Below are 19,933 nucleotides of genomic sequence, written 5' to 3' on the forward strand. Positions count from 1 at the left end.
GGCTCTGAGGATTTTCAGGCATTGTTAGTAATAACTCAGTTAATGGATTTGGCACCATGGCCAGGCTGCGGTGGAGCGTTCTCGTTTGTTTATATTGCCTGAGAAAGCTCCCCTCCCATCAGCGCACATGCTCCCCCATCCCCACACCCCTGCCTTTGGTTCTGTGGGCATCTTCAGCTCCATAATTCACTTGAACTCTTCAAGCCTGGGTTGGGAAGGAGGGGGAGTGGAGTCTGCGCTGTCCCTCCCTCTAGGTCAGGGACCAGGCTGTGAAGGGCCAGTAGGAGGTCTGGCCATCCTGCCTGGTTTCACTCCAGAAACTCTGTGTGTGTTTGTGTGTGTGTGTGTGCGCGTGCGTGCGTGCACGTGTGTGTGTTTTAATAGACTTTAACTTTTAGAGCAGTTTTAGGTTCACAGCAAAATTGAGGAGCAAGTACGGAGATTTCCAATATACCCTCCTACCCCCACCCACGGACAGCCTCTCTCACTATCAACATCCCCACCAGAGTGATACATTTGTTACAATCAGTGAACTTAAATTGATACATCATTATCCCTCAGTTTACATTAGGGTTCCCTCTTGGTGTTGGACATACTGTGGGTTTGGACAAATGTACAGTGTGTTGTATCCACCGTTATAGTATCATACGGATAGTTTCACTGCCCTAAAAATCCTCTGTGCTTTGGCTATTCATCCTTGCCCCTCCCCAACCCCTGACAGTCACTGATCTTTTTACTGTCTCTGTGGTTCTGCTTTTCCAGAAAGTCATATAGTTAGAATCATACAGTATATAGTCTTTTCAGATTGCCTTCTTTCACTTAGTAATGTTCATAAGTTTCCTCCATGTCTTTCATGGGTTAATAACTAATGTATTTTTAGTGCTGAATAATACTCCATTGTATGAACTTAACCACAGGTTATTTAGCTGTTCACCTACTAAAGGACATCTTAGTTGTTTCCAAGTTTTCATAATTATGAATAAAACTGCTGTAGACATCCGTGTGCTGGTTTTTGTGTAGACATACATTTTCAACTACTTTGGGTAAATACCAGGAGTGTGATTGCTGGATTGTAAGCTAAGAGTATGTTTGGTTTTGTAAGAAACTACCAAACTGTCTTCCAAAGTGGAAGACGTTTTTCATTCCCACTAGGAATGAATGAGAATTCCTGTTGCTGCATATTGTCACCAGCATTTGGTGTTGTCAGTGTTTTAGATTTTGGCCATTCTAAAACGTGTGTAGTGGTATCTTGTTTTAATTTGCAATTCCCTAATGACATATGATGTGGATCATCTTCTCATATGCTTGTATGCTATCTGTATATCTTCTTTGGTGAGGTTTCCACTCAGGTCTTTTGCCTATTTTTTAATTGGGTTGTTCATTATCTTATTGTTGAGTTTTAAGGGTTCTTGCATATTTTGGATAAGCTTTTATCAGATATGTCTTGTGCAAATATTTTCTCCCAGTCTGTGGCTTATCTTCTCATTCTCTTGACAGTGTCTTTTGCAGAGCAAAAAATTTTAATTTTAATGAAGTCCAGCTTATCAATTATTTCTTTCATTAATCATGCCTTTTGTGTTATATTTAAAAAGTCATCGCCATATCCAAGGGCACCTAGATTTCCTCCTATGTTATCTTCTAGGAGTTTCATAGTTTTGAGTTTTATATTTAGGTTTATGACCAATTTAGAGTTAATTATTGTGAAGGGTGTAAAATCTGTGTCTAGGTTCATTTTTTTTTTTTTTTTTGCATTGGATATCCAGTTGTTCCAGCACCATTTGTTGAAAAGACTGTCTTTGCTCCCTTGTACTGCCTTTGCTCCTTTGTCGAAAATCAGTTTTATGTTTATGTAGGTCTATTTCTGGGTTCTCTATTCTGTGCCATTGATCTGTTTGTCTATTCTTTCACCAGTACACACTGCCTTGATTACTATAATTTTACAGTAAGTCTTGAAGCCAGGTAGTGTTGGTTGTCCAACACTTCTTCAATATTGTGTTGGCTATTCTGGGTCTTTTGCATCTCCATGTGAACTTCAGAATCAGTTTTTCAATCTCCACAAAATAATTTCCTGAGATTTTGATTGAGATTTCAGTGAATCTATAGATGACACTGGGAAGAACTGTCCTCCTTACAACATTGAGACTTCCTACCCATGAACATGGAATATCTTTACATGTATTTAGTTCTTTTTTTGTTTCTTTCATCAGTTTTGTAGTTTTCCTCAGTCTTGTACATATTTTCTTAGATTTATACCTAAGTATTTCATTTTTTAGGTGATAATGCAAATGATATCATGTTCTTAATTTTAAATTCCACGTAATCATTATTGATAAATAGGAAAGTGATTGGCTTTGTATATTAGCCTTGTATCCTACAACATTGCTATAATCACTTATTAGTTCCAGTTTTTTGGTCAGTTCTTTCAGATTTTCTGCATAGATAATCATGTCATCTGCAAACAAAGACAGTTTTATTTCTTCCTTTCTAAGCACTATGCCTTTTACCTCCTTTTCTTATCTTATTGCATTAGCTAGTACTTCCAATGCAATATTGAAAAGGAGTGGTGAGAGGGGACATCCTTGCCTGGTTCTTGGAACTAGAAAGCTTCTGGTTTCTTACCATTAAGCATGATATTAGTTGTAGGTTTTTGTAGATGTTCTTTATCAAGTTAAGGCAGTTCCCCTCTATTTCTTTGTTGCTGAGAGATTTTATTATGAATGGGTATTGGATTTTGTCAAATGCTTTTTTTTTTCATTGATTGATAGGCTTTGTGATTTTTCTTCTTTAGCCTGTTGATGTGATGGATTACATTAACTGATTTTCAAATACTGAACTAGCCTTGCATACCTGAGATAAATCACATTTTGTCATCATATATATTTCTTTTTATACATTGTTGGATTCAATTTGGTAGTATTTTGTTGAGGATTTCTACATCTATATTTGTGAGAGATATTGGTCTGCAGTTGTCTTTTCTTGTAATGGCTTTGTTGGTTTTGGTGTTAGGATAATGCTGGTCTCATAAAAGGAGTTAGGAAATGTTTCCTTTGCTTCCATCTTCTAGAAGATATTGTAGAGGATTGGTATAATTTCTTCCTTAAGTGTGTGGTCCTGGAATTCACTAGTGAACCTATCTGAGCCTGGTACTATCTGTCTTGGAAGGCTATTAATTACTGATTTTATTTCTTGAATAGATATAGATCTTTTACACTGTATTACGTGTGTGAGGTTTGGCAGATTGTATCTTTCAAGGATGCTTTTGCTACATCCTGCTAATTATGAAAAGTTGTATTTTCATTTTCAGTCAGTTCAAAATATTTTAAAATTTCTCACGAGATTTCTTCTTTGACCCATGTGGTACTTAGCAGTATGTTATTTAATTTCTAAGTATTTGGGGATTTTTCCAAATATGTTTATGTTATTGATTTCTGATTTAATTCCACTGTGGTCTGAGAATAGACATTGTATGATTTCTATTATTTTAAAATTGTTAAGATGCGTTTTATGGCTCACATTGTGCTCTGTCTTGGTAAATGTTCCATGTGAGCTTGAGAAGAATGTGTATTCTGCTGTTGTTGGATGAGGCAGTCAATAAATATCCAGTTGATTAATGTGACTGTTGACTTCAACTATGTCCTTACTGATTTTCTGCCTTCTGTATCTGTCCTTCTGTATCTATCTGATAGAGGGGTGTTAAAAGTCTTCAACCATAATAGTTGGTTCATCTATTTCTCCTTGCAGTTCACTGTTTTTGCCTTACGTATTTTGGTGCTCTGTTGTTAGGTGCATACACATTAAGGATTTTAATGTCTTTTAGGAGAATTGACCCCTTTATCATTGTGCCCTTTGAAAACAAAAGAATTTAGAATTTAAAACAAACTTCAGACTGATTTTTCTTATTTGAAAGACTACAGTTATTTGCAGCATACAAATGGAGAGAGTAGTGTAAAATGCATCAAGTTTTATATGATAAATATACTTTCAACCTAATGGCTGCTTCAAAAGCAAAGAGTGAAAAATTACCTCTTCTTAAAAGCCATCTAGACTGACTCAATAAAGTTCACAATTTAGGAAGATCAATTGCTACTCTATTTCCATAGATTGCAAAATGATTTCAGAAACAGATTAAACATACAGTTGTTTTACAAAAATAGAAATATTGTTTGGGACTTTACAAAACTTTATAAAATATAACACTATATTTGTAAATTCAAGATAGTTTCACACTGAAATAGAAAATACTTCCACAAATATGAAGTCTAGGCAAACTTAACTGGTCTCTCCTAACCATTCTCATACATTATTTCTTCCAAATCTTCAACCTAAGTAGATCTGTGCTCTAGCATGAGATTTTTTTGAAGAGATTGGTTAATTTCAAGAAGTTGTATAAGATTTTTCATTCTAGAAACAATGTTAAAGCAGATGAATTTACATCTAAAAATATGTCTCACTAAAAGTAGAAATAATGCAGTGACAATTTGTATTTGATAAATTTCAAGCCAGATTCCTCAGAATGACAGTTATAATTTGGTACCTACAAAAAGTAAAAATATACAGTAATCACAACTATTTTATGGAAAAATATTTATTCATATGGAATAAAGAACCTCTAAATTTAGTTATTTGTAGCTGTCAAATGAGAAGTATTTTCTAATCACACCCATTTATAACATTCATTTTACACCTCAAAGAGCACAAGTGTATTTTTTTTTTTTTTTTTGCAGTACACGGGCCTCTCACTCTTGCGGCCTCTCCCGTGGTGGGGCACAGGCTCCGGACGTGCAGGCTCAGCGGCCATGGCTCACGGGCCCAGCCGCTCCGCGGCATGTGGGATCTTCCTGGACCGGGGCACGAACCCTTGTCCCCTGCATCGGCAGGCAGACTCTCAACCACTGCGCCACCAGGGAAACCCAGCCAGTGTATTTTTAAAACAAACTAAAAAGTGAGAAGGTAGGGTTTTATTACATGCAACAGTGCTATTATGATAAGGCACCACCTGGTATATGAAAAAGCCAAAGTATTTCCAAAGCATGTATTTCTGTTACTGGTGTCTTAACCTTTAGATAGGATGGTTAGAAAAAAGCTAATAACATTATTAACTGACCACATCATACTCCTTTTCCATCGTTCTTTGCCTTTAGTTTTTCCATATTACAGAACATATAATAAACAACAGTATAGTACATGATATGGTAAATAAACATCTTTTCCCAACCATTCAAGAAAATAGTGTAGAATTAAAGCAAGAATAAGAAACCAAAAATTTTTCTGATATATTCACAATAGTCTATCCCTGTAGAAGAATAGGGAGCTGGGGGAGGTGAGGAGAGAGCGGCAGCAGCAGTTGGGGTTGGGGGATGGTAACAGGGCCTATTTTCTATAGAATATATTGAGGCACATAGGTTAAAAGTTTCTCAGGCAAATTCATTGCTAGAGCAAAACTGACAGAAAGCTCAGGATTTTACATTCGCCCCAGAGCTGATTTCTCAGATAGTCACATCTGATTAAATATTTCAAAATATTCCCCTAGTCACTGCTATCATCATCGTCATTATCATCAGATACGTCATTTAAAGGAGACTTCAGTGACTGATTATAAGAGTCCGATCTAGTAGGCTGGCACCTGGCCATGTCCCCAGTAGAAAGCAGGTCATAGTAGACCTCACAAATCCTCACAGGCTTAGAGGACTGGCTGGGAAGAAGTCTCTTTTCAGAGCAGGGCCCACCGACAACAAAACCACATTTGCGGCAGTGGTGACGACGATTAACAGGTGTGAATTTTGCTCTCTCACAGCGCATACATACAGTTGCCTCAGAGTCAGGAACCCAGACAGCAGCATGTTCATACTGGGTGTCTTCCCACTTTTGGAGAGCAAATCAGTAACACATTTATCTATGTGATTCATCCATTCTGATTTCTCAGTGGCAGAATAAACTGCAAATGATTTAGTTGGCGTCTTGATCAGCCATCCATTCCTCAAGTCTCCCTCATCTGTGAGAGAATCCATTGTGGCATTTTCCAGGGGAGTAATATGTTATTTGTTATATTTTTTCTTCTGGATGGCAATATTGCCATATACAAGAATATCATTGAATAAGAAAAACTGCCTTGCTTTAGGCTTTTTTGTGCACAACTTAGTCAATACTCCTTCTCCAATAAGAACCCATCCAGGTATAGTTAAGGGTTAGCCAGCTGCTCCAAAACAGTTTTCTACTATATTTTTACGTCTAGTATTTGCTTCACTGTTTGCCAAGCGATCCACCATCTTTTGCTAATAGCCTCCACACTCGGGAACTCCACACTCCAGAGGCCCTCCTCTCCACATGCTGCCTCTCCCCTTCTGCCTGAAGAACTTCTTTTAACATTTCTTGCAAGGCAGGTCTATTGGCAACAAATTCCCTCAGTTTTTATTTGTCTGAGGAAGTCTTTATTTCTCCTTCACTTTTGAAGGATAATTTCACAGGCTACAGAATTCTGCATTGTTTTTTCCCTCTCAGTACTTTAAATATTTCACTCTACTCTCTTCTTGCTTATGTGGTTTCTGAGAAGAAGTCAGATGTAATTCTTATCTTTGCTTCTCTGTAGGTAAGGTGTTATTTCCTTCTGGTTTCTTTCAGGATTATTTTTCTTTATCTTTGATTTTATGCAGCTTGTATATGATATGCCTAGGTGTAGTTTGTTATTGGTTTTGATTTTTGTCATTTATCCTGCTTGATGTTCTCTAAGCTTACTGGGCCTGTGGTTTGGTGTCTGACTTTAATTTGAGGGCACTCTCAGTCATTTTTGCTTCAAATATTTCTTTTGTTCATTTCTCCCTTTTTTCTCCTTCTAGTATTCCCATACACATATGTTACACCTTTTGTAATCATTCCACATTTATTAGATATTCTGTCCCTTTTTTTTTCAGTATGTTTCCCTTGCTTTTCTGTTTTGGAAGTTTCTGTTGACATATCCTCAGGCTCAGAGATTCTTTTCTCAGTTATGTCCATTCTACTAATGGGCCCATCAGTGACCTTCTTCGTTTCTCTTACAGTGTTTCTGAGTTCCAGCATTTCCTTTTGAGTCTTTCTTAGAATTTCCATCTCCCTGCTTGCCCATCTGTTCTTACATGCTGTCTGCTTTATTGATTAGAGCCCATAGCATATCAATCATAGTTGTTTTAAATTCCTGGTCTGGTTATTCTAACATACCTGCCATGTCTCAATCTGGTTCTGCTGCTTGCCCTGTCTCTTCAAACTGTTTTTTGCCTTTTAGTATGCCTTGTAATTTTTTTTTTTTGATAGTCAGACATGATGTGTTGGGTAACAGGAACTGCAATAAAAGGCCTTTAGTAACATGGTGCTAAGGTGTTGGGGGAGGGGAAGCATTCTGTAGTCCTATGATTAGATCTCAGTCTTTCTGTGAGCCTGTGCCTCTGAACTATGAGCCTTACACATGTTTCTCAGGCCCCCCCCCCTTCCTCCACCTTATGTGGGACAGGATAGCTAGCATGGGCTGGAGTTGGGTATTTCCCTTCCCCCAGGTTGCTTAGGATCTGATAAAACTACAATAGTTTAGTCTCTGGCAAAATAGCTTCTCCTGAGAGTAGGCCTTGTTAAGAACAGGGTGCTCTGGTATATTTCAAAATCCTTTCCCTCTCCCCCTGTCATAAGCAGGAGGAATTTTTCTCCAATGTTCACTGTGAGAAACCTGGTCAGACAATTAGAGGTAAAGCTCCCAAAGTGCGGGAACCCCTATGACGGGGTCAGCCTAGAGTCTTTGACTCTCAGACTTGTCCACTCTGGGACCCCAGCAGTTCGCCACTTTCAGTGCCAGCTTCCCTACCCTGCACTGGTTTCCACGGGGTTGCTGCTCGGGAGTTTCTGCTCCACTAAGTTGTGATTCATATAGTTACTTGTCTGTCTCTCCCTCAGGGCAGCGGTTTGCCCTGTGACCTTACTTCTCTGATAAATCTTAAGAAGAGTTGTTGATTTTCCAGTTTGTTCAGCTTTTTACTCATTAGGGCAGAGCAACAACTTCCAAGCTCCTTATGTGCTGGCCTGGAAACCCAAACAGTTTACATCTTCGCCTTTGATGTCCTACACCAGGGACAGTGAAGTGATGTGGACAAAACAGAGACATTCAAGCGTGGCCTTTGTCCCTTTGAACCCAGATTTTGGATTTGAAAGGGGCCTTGGAGGTCACCTCATTCAGTCTCCTTCTTTTCAGATGAGCATCTTGATAGGCTGTACTGTGGGCATCCCCCGATTGGGAATATTCCCACCTTTCAGCAGAGTAATAGAGTGAACCGTGTACAGGGGACCCATTTGGGTTCAGCATCCAAATGAACTTTCTTCAGAGAAACCAGTTACGTCCTGTGGTCAGTGTTCTGCTCCCTGAAAGGAAATTTCAGTGTGATTTTTATTTATCCATAAACTGGTGACCTCCGTATGGTGGTTTGATGGATGGTTTTAGTTCTGTGTGAGGGGATGATGGGTGATCTTTCATGTTTCTTTTTTTTTGTCTTTCTCCATTTTCGAAATTCTAACAAATGAACATGTGTTCCTTTTACAACCAGCACAAAATGAGGTAATGTTTTAGGCTGTGACCATTTGGAAGCCTCTCCTCTGTGCTTCCTTACAGTCTGCAAGATGAACGTTCACCGGCGCTGCGAGACCAACGTGGCTCCCAACTGTGGCGTGGACGCCAGGGGCATTGCCAAAGTGCTGGCTGACCTGGGCGTCACTCCAGACAAAATCACCAACAGTGGCCAGAGGAGGAAAAAGGTAACTGGCTCTTTGGTGGTGTTTCTGGAGCTCTTTGTGAGCCAGCATCTCCATGTTGGCTTCCCGAGAGTCACTTGGAGTGAAGTTCTGAGACTGCTGAGTTTGAGACACTGGACTTGAAGCAGCACGTGCTTCAAGAAAAAAGAAAAAAGAAAAGGTCAGGCAGGTAACATGAAAGTCTCCTTCGGTTCCAGAGGTGGGGAAAAGCTAAGCAAGTCTCAAGTGTGGTGTTTCTTAGGGGAACGTCAGCTTCAAGATGAGGACTCTGGAATTCCCTCCAGAAAAGACTCGACTCTAGACAGGGAAATAGACTTATCTGCCTCCAGGACTGGCATGAAAGCAATGTCAGTGCTCAGACTTTGCCTCTGGTATCACTTTAATGAGGATAAATGGATGAAGAGCTGGAACCACATTCTTTTCTAGGAAGCAAGCCAAGAAGATTTGTGATAGTGCCGGTACTCGGCTGCCCGAGAAATATTGTTATGTCCCGTGACATGAAACATCTGGGCCTGTCTTTGGAGACCAAAGCCCTGTCTCTATCCGTGTGACATTCTGAATGTCAGTAGGAAGAGATCCATTTGCTAAAATGTTATTTTGGTAAGTCAGGGCCCACAGATGTAAATAGAGCTAAAGGTATCCATAGCATTTTGTTTGAAGACCCTTCTTAGCCTTGGATCCTAGCCTAGAAAATGTAAGAATTCTCTGAAAGACTAAGTTATGAGAAAATTGGAACCATGTTAACTGGGCAAGAAATCCTGGTGGGGGTGGGTGGCCCTTGTTGCCCGGTATCAGGCTTTCTTTTTTTTTTTGGTGGTACGCGGGCCTCTCACTGTCGTGGCCTCTCCTGTTGCGGAGCACAGGCTCTGGATGCGCAGACTCAGCGGCCATGGCTCATGGGCCCAGCCGCCCCGCTGCATGTGGGATCCTCCCTGACCGGGGCACGAACCCGTGTCCCCTGCATTGGCAGGCTGCATGTGGGATCCTCCCGGACCGGAGCACGAACCCGTGTCCCCTGCATCGGCAGGAGGACTCTCAACCACTGCGCCATCAGGGAAGACCAGGCTTTTTTTTTTTTTTTTTTTTACTAGAAAACAAGCCTGACTCTGGGCGCCTCTACAACTTGACTCCCAAATGTTGTCCCTGAATTTTTGCTTGAAGTACCTTCTGGAGGGTATTTTAGAAGCTGCCCATGCCTTTTCCCTGCTGCCTCTCAGAGGAGCCTTTTCCCTGAAATGGGAAGGTTTGGGTTGTTTCTGTCTTCTTAAACTTCTTCTTCCTTACCTTTCCAATAAACAAAGCAGTTTTTTAAGGATTGGAGAAAAAAACCATTCTCTTCTCTGGTTAACTGTGAGATTTTGTGCTTCTGGTGGCTCTTCTCAGCTCTGTCAGTCCCGCTGGTGGAAACAGGACTTCAGTTATTGACCCAAGACATTGGAGTTGCAAGCAGAATGTCAGCACCCAGAATGCTGGGGCTCCACTGAGGAGGCGGGTTAGACGAACAGCCTGTGATGACAGTGTTGAACACACACATTTATGAGCTCTACAGGGAGCCCTGTTCAGGAGACATGATTTTGTTTCTTGCTAGAAGTAAACTGAGGCAGAATCCTTATTGTCATGAAACATTTCAGAGAAAGCTCAGTACCTGCCCCCTCCCCTGTATTTACATGGGCCATAATGGCAGTAGCCAGGCATCGTCTATCTGCCCTGGATTTGGGAGATCCTGGAGGTAAGAAGCCAACATGGAGAAATTTAGGAAGGAACAAAGTCAAAGACTAAAGGACTTCAGTCCTGATATTTGTATTGCTTTGATGCTTCTAATGCAAAAGCTGGAAAAAGTCAAGTGAACCAAATAGTAGCTCAAGTTAGTACGAGAGGATGGGAGACAAGTGCCCTTGGCCAGAAGCTTAAAGGGCTTCTTTGCAGGAGCATCAGGCTTGCTAGAGCTTTGGTTCCCTTAACATTGCCCCTTGCAAGTAGTCCATCATCCAGAAAGAACGTGTGTGCACAGCAGGTAGATCAGGAGTAAAAGGGAGAAGAAGGGCTTGCAATCTCAGAGTCGAAACCTCTGACTTAAATGGGAACTTAAAATGGATATGCCAGCACCTATGCCAGGAAACAAACTTCACTGGGGGTGTCCTGCTAAAATTTGCCAATTGCCGACAAATACCGATAGGCCTGAAGATGTTTATTGAGCTTCTGTTATGTGTATCACTCTCTGCAATCACCAGGGGCAATACAAATCCTAGATAGGGTCTTACTTTCAAAGAACCTACAGTCTACCTGAGTAGCGAGCCCCAAACTAAATAAAGCTGAACAAGGTAATGAATAAATGCAAGCGGCTGTTAGAGGCAAGTGTCAAGTTGCTCTGGATGAGGTAACTTGCGTTTCTTGGGTAGGCAAAGGAGGTTTCATGGAAGGGATAAGGTTGGGCTTTGCTTAGAAAGGTCAGCTGTATTTGGATAGAATAAAAATCAAGCAAACTGACATCTCTTGTTTTCTTCCCTTTAACTGGCAAATGAAACCTTGAGTCTCTGCCTTCAGACTGTCAATTCAGCAACTGCTACTGTGCGCCAGGGACTCCTAGGGCCCCTGGCATCGTTTCTTGATGCTTTTGACCTCAGGGAAACTCCCCACGCTCCCTTCTGATCCCTCTCTCCCCTCGTTCTCTCCCTCTCTCTAGCTCATTGCTGGTGCTGAGTCCCCGCAGCCTGCTTCTGGAAGCTCACTGTCTGAGGAAGATCGATCCAGGTCGGCCCCCACCTCCCCTTGTGACCAAGGTGAGACTCTCAGATTTGCTTCTTTACCTCTGAGCTCTGTCCTTGGAAGGACGAGGGAGCCTGAGGCCTCTTCATCCAAGCATGGCCTTGTGAGCAGAAACAGCCAGCAGCCCTGGAGGGTCTCCAGGTGACCTTTCCCAGCTGACTCCTTAGCTGTGCTTTCCCTCTACAAGGCTTTCTTGAGGGTGAAGCACTAAATGGCTGTGCCAGCCTGAAATCCGCCCCCAGGCAGGGTGAGAGAGAGAGAGCTGGGGTGCTGTGGTTCTTTTTCTCTTTTGCCTCTCCCTGGTTTCACGTTCAGGAGAGGGAGAAGCCCTTCTCTTACCCCGCTGCCCAGCGTCTGCTCCCAGGCCCGTCAGCACTGCTCAGTTGAGTCTGACTTACTTCCTCCCTGACTCTCATCCTGGTACCTGAAACCTGAGAACAGGGCAGGAGTCGGGGAATGGGTGGGGGAGGGCGTCTACCACGTGGGTGGGTGGGGATAGGAAGGTGAAGCTGGCGAAGAGCTTTCGAGAAGCAGTGGGGAGGAAGCCAGCTCTAGGACTGACTCCCCTCTAGAGCTCAGCTCAGGACGTTTCCTTCCCTGTCAGAATGTGCTGGAAGTCATCAGAGGTTTCTGAATTCTACAGGCATCCAAGGATGCCGAGGCTGAGGAAGGACTTACTGTGTTTAAGACCTTCCCCTCTGGTGACCGGAACCAGATCTCACTGGGAAGGGATTTTTGCATCGGCAGAACATTCACAATCATTCATGAATCATAACAGTAGTGCCTTGTAGCCCCTTTTCTTTCGTCTTCCTTATCCTGATTTTATGCTCACGCCAACTCTCTTGTCCATGCTCCCTTACCATCCCCAGGTTACAGGGTAGGAAGTGGAAGGCAGAGAGTTGAAAAGGTTTTGTCCAAAGGTCAGGAACTAAGTCAGTGGTAAGGGTGAGACTGCGCCCCTCCTGGCATAGGGACCCCCTTCTCAGAATCCATGCCATCGAACCCTCCCTGGGGGTCATGCCTGTGACCCAGCCCTTCTTACCTAGGAGTAAATAAAACAGCTGCGAGGGGGTGTGCCAGTCCTGAGGCCACAGAATACTTGGTCTGAGGCCCTCTCCATGCTGCTCTGGTTTACTTTCTACATCCTTATACCCTGCTTCATTTCAGAAGAGGTTTGACCCATCTGTTAGTAAGCTGACGGTACTCTGGGGCCTCCAAGCAAGCAGGTACTGTCCCGGCCCAGTGTGGGAATTTTCATGTTTCCCTTTTTTAATGCTGAGATCCCCTTTGAGAGCTTCAAGGAGACAGGGTCATATGGTAAAGAGACCCCAAGTAAGGGATGAGGTGCCCAGGTTTCTAGGCCTGGTCCCTGCCCAGAGTGCTGTCCAGCCTTGGCAGGACACCGTGCCCCTCAGGACCTCTCTTTGGCCCCAGTCAGCGCAAGTACGGCATTTCCCAACAGTGCTGTGAGCACAAAGGGACGTGAAAACCCTCTTAGCAAGACAGGGCGTTATTGCAGAGCAGAAATAAGGCACTGTTCCTCTTCCCTCTGTTGTCAGAACACATAGAAAGACATTTTCTTCAAGTTTTGATAATCCCCAAGCATCCAAGTTCTGTCTTCCAAAATCCACTTATTAACTTGCCTTGGAAGTTAGGCTGAGAAGCTCTGTGCTGAGACCAAAAGTTATACTTAGTTAAGAGTAAGAGATAGAAAACTGCAGAATTGGCGTGGGCATATCTGTAGACTCGGGAGCTGTCTTCACCCCTCCCCTCTACCCTGCCCCGACACATCTCAGAGGAGTCAAACTCCAGATCCAAGGAAGATCTCCAGGTCCCTGGAGTGAGCTCTCATTGGCCTCAGTCCTTCTGAAAAGAAGCCAAAGTTGTCTCTGTGTCAATCAGCACGTGGCCACTAATGCGTGATTCTGATTCCCAAGGGTCAGTAGTTTGTGTTCCCCTCCTGTGATCCCAGTTATTCAGGAGCATCTTTTAAAAATAGTTTATGCTTAAGATGCCCATTTCTGCACAGAGGAGTGTACGTCTTGGTGAATATATAGCTAACAATAAAGCTTCCTCAAATAGAAAAGGTCAAAGGATCATCCCGCCTTATCATCCCCAGGTAATTCAGGTCACATACTCTGGAGGGGCACAAGGCTGTGTCATAGTTGTGAAATCGTACTAAGGAATCCCTGTCCCGTCCAAGATAAATTTGCAGCATGTCACTCTTGGGAAGCAGTTCTTTTGGTAATGATAAGCCCATTGCTCATTTTGTTAGATAACCTTGTGTAAGATGGGTATTTAGAATAAACCCAGCAACAAGCCCAAATAAAGTCCCTTAGAAGGTAAAGGCTTCTTAGTCCCAGCTATTGAAACAATTACCTCACCAATAATTACTGTAACAGTGGTTCTCCATTAGTCATTGTTCTGATTTTCAAAGGAAACTGGAAGGGTACCTGTTGCCTTTGGGACTCTGCGAGGTTCCAGAGAAGGCTGGGATTCCTGCATTACACCTAGAATAATGGAATAAATAGGCTACTGGCTGAAGGGGGCTTTCGGAGAGGTGGCCTGGTCCCAGAATAAAAGGAAGATCTGAAGGAGTTGGTTGGCGGGGACGGCCTCCTCTTTGCATGCCTAGGCCTTCCTGTACGTTAGGTGCCAAGGAAAGTGTGCAGAGCAAATGAAGACACGTAAAGGGATGCCCCACTGGGTCTGCTGCTATGAAGAACCAGAAAGAGGGTTGAGAGCTCATGGGGGTAAATTCAGAGTATTAAATCCTAATGGGAAGGGCTCGTGAGGTAATGCGCTAATGCAATATCTTGTCACCCTTGGCCCTAGAAATAAAAGAACTTGAAAACAACATCCGGAAGGCCTTGTCATTTGACAACCGAGGGGAGGAACACAGGGCAGCATCATCCACCGATGGCCAGCTGGCGAGCCCGGGCGAGAATGGTGAAGTCCGGCAAGGCCAGGCCAAGCGCTTGGGCCTGGATGAGTTCAACTTCATCAAGGTGTTGGGCAAAGGCAGCTTCGGCAAGGTCTGTGACATGCAGGGGCAGGGCTGCTGGTTTGATCCAAGATTAAGTGATGAACATATCAGCCTAGTCTGATTATGTTTTCCTTCCTTGTTGAGTGCAAATGGCCTGAGGCCAAGCAGACAGGAGCCAGCATTCTGCTGCTAACTAGCTGTGGGACTTCAGTGTAGGCATTCCACCTCTCTGGGATTTAGTTTTTCTCGTTTGTCAAATGGAGACAGGAATCAAATGAGAGAGTCGGGGAGAAAGCACTTGGAACGGTTTAAATTGCATTACGTGTGCTTGGCATCCCATTATCGATAATAGTAACGATAGCTCTCTTCCCTTCAGAGATCCGTCTGAAATTCTGGCTTTAATTCATCATGAAGACTTTGGAAATGAACTCTAGAATCTCTGCCCTCAGTGAACTTGGGACTCAAAGGAAATCTTAGCATGTATTACTTTGGAAATATAATGTTAGTCAACTGACTTTTCTGCCACTGACTAAATGTCTTGTTTGTCCTCTGCACCTGGCAAGAGATTGAGCACAACTGTCTCATGTCTTGGATGAGGGATCACTGCCCTCGGTTCCATTCTCCCTCTCCTGCTCACCCCGAGCCCGACACAGCGATGTGGGGCGTGGGTGCAGAGTGTGCCCGCTAAAGTATTTGCATTGATCAGCCAGAATTCTGAAGGTGGGGTGAGATGGAAAAATAATCCTGGCTTATTTTAGAAAGAAGATGGAAGGGCAGAGAGCCTAGGAAGCTGGTTAACACTTCAGTTCAGACCCCTGATTATTCCTGCTCTTCCCAAAGCCATGCCTGGGGGTCGATGGGAGTCATCTTTCTAGGACTTCCCAGAGCAGAGCGCCGGTGCTCTGGGGCCCAGGTGCCTGGCTCTGGGAGCTCCCAGGGGTCCCATGCCCTCACACGTCCTGGACTTTTGCAGGCTGAGCTGCAGACCTGCTCCACTTCTCTCCGAAGGGAGTGGCTCTCTGGAACCCCCAGGCTATGAGACCTGGTTCTTAACCCATCTCACCTGCCCCATCTCATCCTGAGATCGCAGTGGCAGGAAAGGAACTGGGATTGGCTTAAATGGCAAAAGATGAAGCAATCACATTCTTTGGAGACTGGTTAAATAAGAAACAGACCCCAGTCCTCTGAGGAGGCATAACTCTGGGTTGTGAGCAGGACCTGGTTTAGTTTTGAGCAAGATTCAAGGGGAAAGGAGCAGGCTCAGAGTTTCCAGGTTTTCATAGGGTATAAGCAGGATGGGAACTTTGATGACTCCAGAGCATTTAGGTTGCTTCCTCAGAGAAATTGCAGCCAAAGTTTGAGCCAGTTTTAAAGAGTTTGTATTATATGTGGGCGACAAAGGTCTTCAGGGTAACATCCTGAACACCTTCATGAAGCCTCTGAGTTACTGTTCTTTAGCTCTACTAGAATACTGTACTTAGGAGTTATTTAATGGGAGAAAGTCTTGTTACATTTATAGGGAAATGAGTGCACAAACATCAAATGATAGGAAAACTTTAAGAAAATAGAACTGTTGATTTGCTCTCTAGAGAAGGAATCACATTCCCAGCTTTAAAGCTATAGAGGAAACCATAAAGGTAAACAAGGACAGATTCGACTACATAAGATAGGGGACCCGGTTCAATAGAAAAAGATAACAGAAAATCATAAAACAGTCTTAGAAAAACATTTGCAAAAAGTGAAGTGGTATAACTTTATATACCAAGCTCATACAGATGTGTAAGAAAATAGATAACTAGATGGAGGAAATTGACAAATAATTCACACAAAAAGTAAATATAATTAGAAAACAAATATTTTTAGTTTCATTACCAGTTAAAACAGCATTGAGGTACCATTTCACACCCATGACATGAGCAAAAACGTTTTTTAAGTGAAAGCACCCACTGTTGGTAAATTTGCATGAAACTAAAGCACTTCTACGTTGCTAGTGGCAGATTATATTGTACATCCTCTTTGAAAGTCAGTTAGGAAATGTGCAAAATATTTAACTCTATAATCCACTTCTAAGGCTTTCCATCTTAAAACTGTGATATAAAAGAAAGAAAAAATTATATGTATAAAAACGCTTGATGTAGTTTATTTATATAATACTTAATAATTAGATGTAACTCAAGTGTCTAATATGAGGTAAATGGTTAAACTGTTACTGATATACTTGAATTGAGTATCAGCAACCACGATATGGTGGAGACCATGTAGAGAAATGCTTATGAAATAATGTTCAGTTAAAAAAAATCTATTTGCTGTACTCTAATTGCAAGTATGACAAATTATATGAACATACCAGTAATTATTTAATAGATGTGCATTGAACTTTTCTTTGCCTGGACACTGTTAGAGATTAAAAATAAATAAATTGTAGTAGCTGTATTAGGATGGGTAGTCTTTACATTTTAAATACTATTATGTGGGGCTTCCCTGGTGGCACAGTGGTTGAGAGTCCGCCTGCCGATGCAGGGGACACGGCTTCGTGCCCCGGTCCGGGAGGATCCCACATGCCGTGGAGCGGCTGGGCCCGTGAGCCACGACTGCTGAGCCTGCACGTCCAGAGCCTGTGCTCTGCAACGGGAGAGGCCACAACAGTGAGAGGCCCACGTACCACAGAAAAAATAAATAAATAAAAATAAAAAAAAATTAAATACTATTATGCTATTTAATATTAAAGAAAACAAAGGAGTTAGTTTTTAAAGCATTTGATGTTGACTTGGGTTTCTTTTGATTCCCTACAAGTATAGACTTACGGGGTGGTTTTTGGTTGATTACAGGTCATGTTGGCGGAGCTCAAAGGCAAAGATGAAGTATATGCTGTGAAGGTGCTGAAGAAGGATGTCATCCTTCAGGATGATGATGTAGACTGCACGATGACAGAGAAGAGGATTTTGGCTCTGGCGCGGAAACACCCGTACCTAACCCAACTCTATTGCTGCTTCCAGACCAAGGTATGTTTCAGAAGAAGCTGGTGGACCTCCATCTTGGGGTTGTGCTGTAGGACACTATGGTACCTTGACTGTCAGATAAAAAAATCAATCATAGATCCTCTGCATTCTTTTCTCAAAGACCTTGTAAAGTGGAATGGATTTTACCCTTGGAAAGATCAAGGTATATTTGAACAGTATTCTCTTTTTTAAGGGCAAGGGATTTTCCATTCAAGGTTGTGCTTGTGAAGGGATGAGAGGGCGATAGAAGTCTTTGCAGATGTAGCTGGACAAAGCCGAATGAGTAACCCCGGTGTTTGCTCCTTGGAGAAAACAACAGGCATGGTTAGTCCTTTCTCAGCTCCTAACTTTCTGTCACTAGGCAAATCCCTTAAGTTCTTTATGGCCTTCAGATCAAATGAAAAAAAGAGTAAAGGCCACCCGAACCACATCTAACCTGTGTAATGTCATATGAGGTAAAGGCTGTGAACAAGTGCTTAAAATGCCATCGTTGGGAATTCCCTGGCGGTCCAGTGGTTAGGATTCGACGCTTTCACTGCCGGCCCGGGGTTCGATCTCTGGTCTGAGAACTAAGATCCCGCAAGCGATGTGGCATGCCAAAAAAAAAAGGATGCCATCGTGAACCACAAATATAAGGTAACATTTTAAAACTACCAAGTAGGTGCCTGGGGACCAGAAGGTGGCAGTAAAGAAATGAAAATAATCTGTAAGTACATTATGGAGTCGGACCGATGAGTATCCTTAACGCATTTGTTACTTATTCTTAGTAAAGAAGAGAAATGCCAACATTCTTCATGAAGCTCTTTTATTACCCTATTTGGGGGAATAAAATCAGTGAAGGTCTTTCAGGATGCCTTAAGGATTTGTATTGAATCCTCTGTATTGAGTCCTTTCCATGTGCCCAGTCTCTTTGGTACACTATTTCCCAAAGGGTATTTCTCTGAACCTTCCTCACTTGAGAAACTTTTCAGGATAAAAGGGACGAAGTGAGAGAGTGGCATGGACATATATACACTACCAAATGTAAAATAGATAGCTAGTGGGAAGCAGCTGCATAGCACAGGGAGATCAGCTCTGTGCTTTGTGTCCACCTAGAGGGGTGGGATAGGGAGGGGGGGAGGGAGACGCAAGAGGGAGGAGATTTGGGGATACATGTATACGTATAGCTGATTCACTTTGTTATACAGCAGAGCCTAACACACCATTGTAAAGCAATTATACTCCAATAAAGATGTTAAAAAAAAAAAAAGAAGGAAAGACTCTGTGGCCCATAGTTTGGGACACTGCAGTCTTGACCTCTCTTAGAGTGTCTCAACATACATTTGCTTGTCGAAGTTGCTGAGGAGACTTGCAATGGAAAAAATATATATATTACCTTTACTTAATCTACCATTTTCCAATGATGTGATCCCAAGCTTTACCTCACTGTCACTACCCATTCCAAACACTGATCAAATGAAAATTTTCCTAACCCTCTGAAATCTCTCAGGAGAGTATGAAATATCTCCTGAAAATCTGGAAATCCCTTTTCTGAACAAGTATAGGACTTAACACGCATCCAAAACAAGGATAGCTAGTATGTATTGCCTGATATTTGTGGGTCCGTGCATGTGTGTGTGTGTGTACATGCACAGAATCCAGTGTGATAATAGAGGGTCAGTCACGAGGTCAACTTTCCTCTTTTCTCTGCATGAGCATGATCCTGGATTAATGAGAAATGTATCCTATATCTCTTTATCTTCAATGGTACCTGTCAGAGGGCCTCACAACCGGTAGGTTGTCACTCTCAGAATTGGAGGGTTGGAAGATTCTTTTAAAATTCTCTCTTCTAGTCTTCTTTTTGCACCAGTGAGAAAATCAGATTTCAGAGAAGTAAGTTTTTTGCCCACAGATACTTGGTATTGGCCAAGTCGAACTTACCGTCTCATCTCTGCGACTCCCAGTCCAGTGGGGGCTTGCTCTGACATCACGTTGTATCCCCTCTGTGGGGAGACCCCCCCTCTTCCCCTGTGTCTAGCAGCTGTGCCGTCTCTTTCACCCTCTGAGCTGGTTTCCTAGGCAGGGATCCACACGGGCTTGCTTTCTTTGGACATGTTGTCAAGAGGTCTGACATCCCAGGAGGGGTCCAGTCCAGTTGTAGGGACCCTGGGAACCCCCTGTACTTGGTGGACCTGGAGAGCCAGAGCGGAGGCTCCGCTTCCCTGCCCTCTTGGTGAATGAGTGAGGGGGCAGGAACGATGTCTGCAGTGTTCCCTTCTGTGCGGTTAGAATAGGCTGAGGGTCCTCTTTGTGTGGCTGCTCTTGGAGCACCAGATGGCATCATACAACACCATGAGTTTCCTTTACGGCAGAACAGTGACCAAACTGACATGGAGATCTGTGTCTGGGTGGTAGAGGGTGAGGCTGGGGAGAGAAGGGA

At 43.0% G+C, this 19,933-nt stretch overlaps 1 protein-coding gene and 1 pseudogene across 5 annotated transcripts in view; one reads left to right on the forward strand and one right to left on the reverse strand.

Annotated features, from left to right (window-relative positions):
* Positions 1–19,933, forward strand: part of PRKCE (protein kinase C epsilon) — a 608,554-nt gene that overhangs the window by 337,746 nt on the left and 250,875 nt on the right. For all 4 annotated transcript variants that reach the window (XM_082641774.1, XM_082641775.1, XM_082641776.1 and 1 more), the window contains 4 exons: positions 8,624–8,766; positions 11,447–11,543; positions 14,365–14,564; positions 17,344–17,517. In XM_082641774.1, coding sequence (XP_082497900.1) covers positions 8,624–8,766; positions 11,447–11,543; positions 14,365–14,564; positions 17,344–17,517 — 614 coding nt within the window. The remainder of the gene's footprint in view (positions 1–8,623; positions 8,767–11,446; positions 11,544–14,364; positions 14,565–17,343; positions 17,518–19,933) is intronic.
* LOC309815175 (pleckstrin homology domain-containing family F member 2-like) lies at positions 5,527–6,397 on the reverse strand (annotated as a pseudogene). Its single transcript has one exon. The product of its transcript is annotated as a pleckstrin homology domain-containing family F member 2-like (transcript).

This window comes from Mesoplodon mirus (assembly GCF_964341445.2).
Source record: "Mesoplodon mirus genome assembly, chromosome: 14".
Taxonomy (NCBI): Eukaryota; Metazoa; Chordata; class Mammalia; order Artiodactyla; family Ziphiidae; genus Mesoplodon; species Mesoplodon mirus.